Genomic DNA, 7,579 nt, shown 5'->3' on the forward strand with positions numbered 1-7,579 from the left:
AAATATTCTTGAATCATTTAACATCTTAAATATTTTTTTAATATCTTTAACATAGACTCAAAAAGAAAAAAATACGATTTTTTGAAGCGAAAATTTCACTATTTTAACGTGCGAGAAGGCACATAAAAAAGTATTTTTTAATTTTGTCTACATTTTAACATATCTAAAGCTTATTAAAATTGGACATTTAATTGAGTTCTCTCTTATTAGAGGTGAAATTATTTATTGAGGTGAAATTAATGAAAATAGTCAAGAATCAATAACACAAAAGAATGTAGCTTCGATTGTTCTATAGATAAAGAAGGAAGATCTGTTCGTGATTAACACCTACTTTATTGTATATAGCGTTGATTGTACCAGCCCTTTACTACTCTTCATTGTATTGTTTCGCGACTCTCCATTGCGGTAACAGCGCAATAATTTTCCCGAACTTTCTCGGCTGGCGTCCTCTTCTTCAGGATTTAACCCCTGGAACAAGTGCGGACGACCGACGCGTCTCCTCTTTGGCCAGCGCGATTTAATAGAATTTTATCAGGTCGGAGCATTGAATCTGCTCGCATTAAACCTACGAGTGCGATGCTACTCGCGATGTCTCGCACCTGGCGTCTCGCCAAAGTTACGTAACGCATTAATTCACTGGGCACAAGAGATTTGCATGCGTTAGTGTATGAATGCCCGCAGGCGCTGCAGCTAAGTTTCACGAGAGGAAAGGCAAAGATAAGTGAGAGTGAGAGTGAGAGAGAGAGAGAGAGAGAGAGAGAGAGAGAGAGAGAGAGAGAGAGAGAGAGAACATGAGCAAAAGCAAACTTTATTGAGTTGGATCGCTGACCAGACAAATAGAGATGTATTTTCCTGGGAGACATCGGAATTTCTATCAACACAAAAAACTCGGTTTAATCTGGTATGCATTGCACATAAAATGGCACAAAAGTGCTTAGGCAATGAAAAGATTATAAAATTTATAACGATTAAATCTTGGCCGATCTCATTTTTTATATTAAGCTGTAAATTTATGATTTGGCATGAATAAATAGACAAGCACAACATTTCAATTTTTTAATCATTCAAGAAAAAGTTTATATTAGAATAATATGAGTGTGACGTATGTAAGTAACAAGAAAGCAGAATTTGATTACCTATAAAGAAAAATGAATAGCTTAGTTTGTTATATGTTAAATTATGCCTCACGGGAGAAACGCCTCTTGCGAATCGTTCTTATTGATGTGACATAAATCTGCTATATTTTTGTAAAATTCTGATTGAACGATTTTAGTGGAAAAGATTTCTCACTAAGGCATGAGAGCGCTGTAGTGGAAGTATCTACTCCGGCATATCGAGGCAGGAGAGATCCGGGACTATGGTCATCGATCCAGCTAACGATATCATGTCATGCGAGTTAATGATACTTCATATAAAAAATGCGAAAAAAGCTGTAACGATAGCTGCAATCGAGCTTGAAAAATGTGTCCCAAACAACTAAGTGAAAAAGCAGTTTTACAATTGCTAAGTGAAAAAGCAGTTTTGCAATTGCATTTAGAATTAGAATTATAAATTAGTTAACAGATAATATAAAAATCTATGAAGCCATCATGTTTCAGACAATTAGTAAGTGCTAATTGTCACAAACAGTAGTGATTTTAAATTAACTTTAACATCTGACAATTTTTATTTTTACTTTTATTTAATGTTGAAGATGAATCGAGTCAAAGTGAAGCCGAAACATTCATACTTTCTATTTAAATGTAATTTTACACTAATCAAATATACTAATCAAATATACTAATCAAATATAATTTTATAAAATTACACATGATTTTCTGCGATTGATTCTCATTGACCTAATCATACTATTTATTAATTTTTTTTAAATTAATGTTAATATTTAATATGCTACGTATATTTAATATATCAATAGATATCATATATCCATTTTCATAGTTCAAGATATTGAAAATTAAAAGGTTTTAAGAATTGGTGAACTTAAATATATTTACTTAATTTATATGATATATAAGATAAAATTAATAAGTATTAATTAATATTAAAATTAAAACCACAAGATATGAATTGATGAGCTTTAACAAGGATTTAATTACAAATTTAATCGTTAAAATATTCAGCTTGTACAAAATTGTTAAAATTAAAAAAAGAATTTGCACCAAAAAACATGTCGTTAAAAAAAAGAGTTATAAAATTCCGGGTCACCTTAGAAATTTGCACAGCTTTCTGACAAGGAGCAATTATTATCAAACTGAAGAAACCTTCACAAAGCTAATCGGTCAAAGTTCATCGCGGGTCGCGCATGCATTTATCCTGACTTTCAATGCAAAATGACCTTTTCTTTCAACGCTGTTTCCCGCTTCTCGATCCAAAAGCATTTCCGCTGGCCGGAAAAGCGCTGTTTGCGACGCAGAAAGTCGCTGTGTCCGAAAGATCTGCGGTTTCCTTCGATAATTGCCACAATTACCATTAAAGGCGTAAAGCCACCGGGAAATCAACGCGCGTGCGCATCGTATTTCAGCCATCAAAATGCTGGTAATTGATACGTCGATGACCTCACCGTATGTTTCAATTCCTCGGTGTCAATGTGAACAACGGACGTGAACAGCAGAATTGCGTTATTTCACTTCTCTCTTTCAAATCAAAATTTATTTTATTTTATCAAAAGAAAAAGATCTCAATTTTTTTCTTTATCTATAACCAATCGAGAAACTCATTTGATAATTTTTAATACAAATTTATTTCTTATATTAAGATTTATAAATTGATTTTATTTAGCCTAATATTGTCTATTTTATTATTATTGTCTGAGATTTTATCAATTTTATCAAAAGAAAAAGATCTCAACTTTTTTATCTTTTCTTCGACATACAATAATCAAGAAATTTATTCATTTTTGTTTTTTCCATTAAGATTCATAAATTAATTTTACTCAGCTTAATACTCTCTATTTTATCATTATTATCATCCGATCTCACAATATTAAATGAGACTGATGTAATTAGTGTGTTTGCGGATAATGCGCGTGAGTATATGTATGATTTGCTAGTAGTTTACCTTATTGCATTGTTGTTTTGTTCTGATTTTGTGACTAGTAGGCTTTGTAACAGCAATTTTGCTGACGTCTAACATTTGCAAGTTACTATTATTATTTATTGTATTTATGTTTATGTTAACTATAATCTATTGTATCATATTTTATGTTTACTACTCTATTAACATGTACTCTTTTTCATATAGCTTTGCAATAAACTAAATTAAATTAAATTAAATTAAATCTCAATAGATACAATTAACATAATTGCACATTAGCCCGCACATTTTATGTACGATCATTTTATGTACGAGTAAATACACGTACATTGTACATTGTACTTCCTAATTCCCTTTGCAGTCGATTGCAAATTTTCTAGTTTACTTGCCATTTCCTTATGTTACCTCCACGTAACGCATTTTACTATTTCACCGATGTCATAAAGCCAAAGAATGTTGGCAAAGCGAAACAATATCTAACATTTTAAGAATTTTGGAATCGGCAACGCGTATCCAGAAAGTTTACAGAGCATCAAAATTCCGTTAGCATTGAATATTACAGCGGACATTGCTGGTGACCTCCGGCAGTCATCGGATTAAGTAACTTTGATATTTGAAAATTAAAATATTTGCAAAATGAACAAAAATTCTGCTTGATGAATAGCACAATGACTTTCACATATTTTAACTAAATTTAATCAAATTATGATCACGTTTAAACAAACTATTTAACATAATTTTTATTCAATGTAATTATTAATTATATTAATTTTTTGGAATTACAATTCTTCTTTAAATTTATTATGTACTATATAAATGTATATGTGACGGTACGATTCATCTTTATGCAAATGTATTTTCCAGAAGATATTCGAGCACGATTTATAAATGTCAATGAGAGATCTGCATTTTATCCTTTTTCTCACGTTGCAAAACTTTATATATTTAAAGTTTAAAAGCATTCAAATGTCACACGACGATCTAAAGCAGTTGCGCTTGTGACTTGAACAACTTTGACTAACTCAGTTGGATACCATTTCCTCAATTCATACATCTGAATACAATATAATAAATCTCGTATAATAAACCATACAGTATAATCTACAAAGCAACGTGCAATCTTCTCTCTTTTTCTTTACGTATATACATGTATATGCAAAATTAGGAAGTAAAGTATTACTTGTAATGCTGTTATCATTATCGTTATCTTTTTTTAACAATTTACAATCTTTTTTTCTATTTGTAATATTAACGGTAAATTTATTCGTTACTTTTAATTTCTTTTTATTTTTATATCGATTCAATAGATAATACTATTTGTGTGTGTATGTGTGTGTGTGTGTGTGTGGGTGTGTGATGCGTGCGTGTGTGCGCGCGTGCGCGCGTGCGTGTAAATAGAAATATTTCTTAGAAATATTTCATTATTAATATTACATAGAAATATTTTATTATAGATATTATAAATATTTCATAAACAAAAATTCAATCACTGAAAAATATAACGTATTTTATACTTTAAGCTGTATTTCAATAATTATCTGTTAATACCAAAAATTTATAATATAACATGAACAATAAATTTTCAGTACTGACATATTGAAATGCACTCTCAATATTGATGTTTAACAACAATATTTAATAAAAATTTTTAATAAAATTTGCATTTGTGTGAATTAGAATCTAAATTGTTATAAAAGATAAAAGGTAAGATATATATATATATATATATAAGATACTTATTTCTATAAATTAAAAGATAAAAATATTAATACAATAAAAAATACCAATTTCGTTATATTAATACGATTACAATTTAATAATAATAAACTAGAACAAAGCATGTATGAGATATTAGGGACTTTTTGCAATAATAATGAATTCAGATACGATAAGCGCTAAAATCATGTTACTTTTTTCTTAATTAGTTAAGAAGAAGATAATCTGATCTTAGCGTTTACCATATCTAGATAAACGGTATGCAAAAACTCCCTAATGTTCTGACTTGTTATTAAATTGTATCTGCTGGATATTATATAAAAATATAAAAAATTATTATAAAAGATTTATTTGATAAGTTTAATATAAAAGAAAACTTCCTACATACTGTTTTAAGTTTTAATATGAATTGTTACAATTAATATTGATTATTAAATAATGTAATTTTTTAATCTAATATCTTACTTCAGTATTATAAAAATGTAATAAAAAAAATAAATAACAAATCGTTACTTTTTATTTAATGGTACCCTCTCAAGTAACATATAGCGCTTACAAAGCATTTAAAAAGCACTAGAAAAGTATATATAAGCCATTTTTTAATGCTTTGCAGGTACTGTTGTGCTACTAAGGATTAATTCTATAAAGCAACGTTCTCGTCTCTGGATATTAGGTGTAGTAAAAAGAAATCCATTATTTTTGCATGAAATTGAATGGAAAAATAATGGATTTCTTTTTACTACACCTAATATATAACAATAAAATCGCGTCGATAAAATCAATTTCTGCATTTATGCAATTTAAACAATAAGAATTAAAATTATTATATCGAAATTATTCAATTCCCTCATTTGCGACTATATATGTGCTTACCGTTATAACGGGTGTTCGGCATATAGGCGTACACTTTATCAGTCCTGTTGAAAAGCGTCAGGAAGAAATCATATTTGCCCACGGCATTGGAGCGAGGTGATGTGGTGCCTTCTATGATTCGGGAGCATTTTGTCGAATCCGTACTAGTTACTGTTACGAACAGCAACAAAACGCCATGGTACACAATCCTGGTATTATACATCATCTGGAAATAGGGAAATAACATAACAATACTTCATTCTCATTCGATAACAATTTCGAACGTTGCTTCGTATGTGGCAATACGGATTAAAATCAAACATTTCCACAATCGTGGTCGATACAGAAACGAATCTATACAATTTGCACGATTGAAAGAGCATTTAAAACATTCTGTGTATATTTCCTCGTATTTCTGAAGTGCTCGTGTTTTCGTTCGAATAATATCGAATATCGATGAATTTGATGAATTGCTACTGTTCTCCTTTATGTTCGTGTTAATAATACTAGTTGTGTGTTGAATACGCGCGGAATTTACGTTACAATTTACATCAAAGATTCAAAACATGAAACGACTGGAAATAGATAAAATTAAAATGCAAATTGGTTTCAGGAGAACAACTAGTGATTCTTGATCCCTCTCACGTTTGAAGATACGTTGCATATCACGTTCTTAGTTTTTTTTTTTCCCTATTATGCGTTTCAATTAAAATCTAAATAAAGAAAAAAAAATTTCTCGGCATTCCGAAGCACGGCGTACGAATTTAACGTTTTGCGATTTAATTGCGAGTTGAGCTTACGCTACTGTCAAGATGATTGACACAACATGATAGAAACGCATGACAAGTGATTTTCTTTTTTGAAAATATTTCAATTTTAGAATATCGAAAAATAATTACTAGCTAAAATAAATAAAATACTGAAATTAATCATTAAATTAATTTAACATTTTATGTACTCTAAATTTTATATGCACTGAAAATTATTTCTATTACGTGTCTTTGAAAAAAGTTATATCCAAAGAAATAATTTTGTTCACAGATTCAAATTGAAAATTCAGACAATGAAAATCTGTAGCGATAAAAGGACAAAGAACTCCAAGATTAAAGACTGATCGTCTGAATTTTCAATTTGATTTTGCGAACAAAATTATCTTTTTAGATATGACTTTTCAGAGGCATGTAATATAGATTTTGATAAGCGATAAAAGAACAAAGAACTCCAAGATTGAAAATTGAAGACATATCGAAGTTCTCCATTTGATTCTGCAAAAAATCGATATCTCATGCAAGACAATCTTTAAATTAAACGTTATTTTTCGATTTTTCGAATTTTCGAACATCAAAAAATTAATTTTCTTCAATTTTTTTTACATTTAAAAGAGAGAATTATCCAGAAGAGGTTAACCGAAAAACTAAAAATTTGAAAGATGTAAAAACTATCAGTCCGAGTTTGAATTTTCGAACTAAATTGCTTCGTTCTAACTGCAATAGCAAGCGATCGTGACTGCAAGAATTTGCAAATGTGCACGTGAGTATCGCAGACTAGAGCGATGCCAACACGTGAGACAATTGCCCTCACAATGACCATGTGTTCGATAACAAAGCGGTGCTGAAAATGCATCGACACTGAGTCACTCGGCAATCTTGGCAGAATCTTGGCGCCGAAACGAGTAGAGCCGTTTGCGCTTTTCCCGGTTCATTGAACGGGCACACGTTCGAAACATCCAATAATGTGGTAGTAAAGGTGAGACATAAAATATCGCTGAAGCAGATGAACAATTTAAGCATGTCTCAATCTTTTTCATTTCTAATTCGGAATTAAATATTTATAAATAAAATATATTTGTGTTACAATTCAAATATTTATATTAAAGATATTAAAAATTTATTTAAAGATCTTATAATAATAAGAATATTCATATTAAAGTGATAACATCAAATTAATATTAATATAAAAAATATATAAATTAATAATG

The 7,579-nt window shown here is 29.8% G+C and overlaps 1 protein-coding gene across 2 annotated transcripts in view; it reads right to left on the minus strand.

The window, feature by feature from the left end:
* The window catches only part of LOC108694278 (spondin-1), a 45,127-nt gene that overhangs the window by 31,545 nt on the left and 6,003 nt on the right, over positions 1-7,579 (minus strand). For both annotated transcript variants that reach the window (XM_018203663.1, XM_018203662.1), the window contains exon 2: positions 5,623-5,827. In XM_018203663.1, the coding sequence (XP_018059152.1) occupies positions 5,623-5,827 (205 nt within the window). The remainder of the gene's footprint in view (positions 1-5,622; positions 5,828-7,579) is intronic.

This window comes from Atta colombica, unplaced genomic scaffold, assembly GCF_001594045.1.
Source record: "Atta colombica isolate Treedump-2 unplaced genomic scaffold, Acol1.0 scaffold12, whole genome shotgun sequence".
NCBI lineage: Eukaryota > Metazoa > Arthropoda > Insecta > Hymenoptera > Formicidae > Atta > Atta colombica.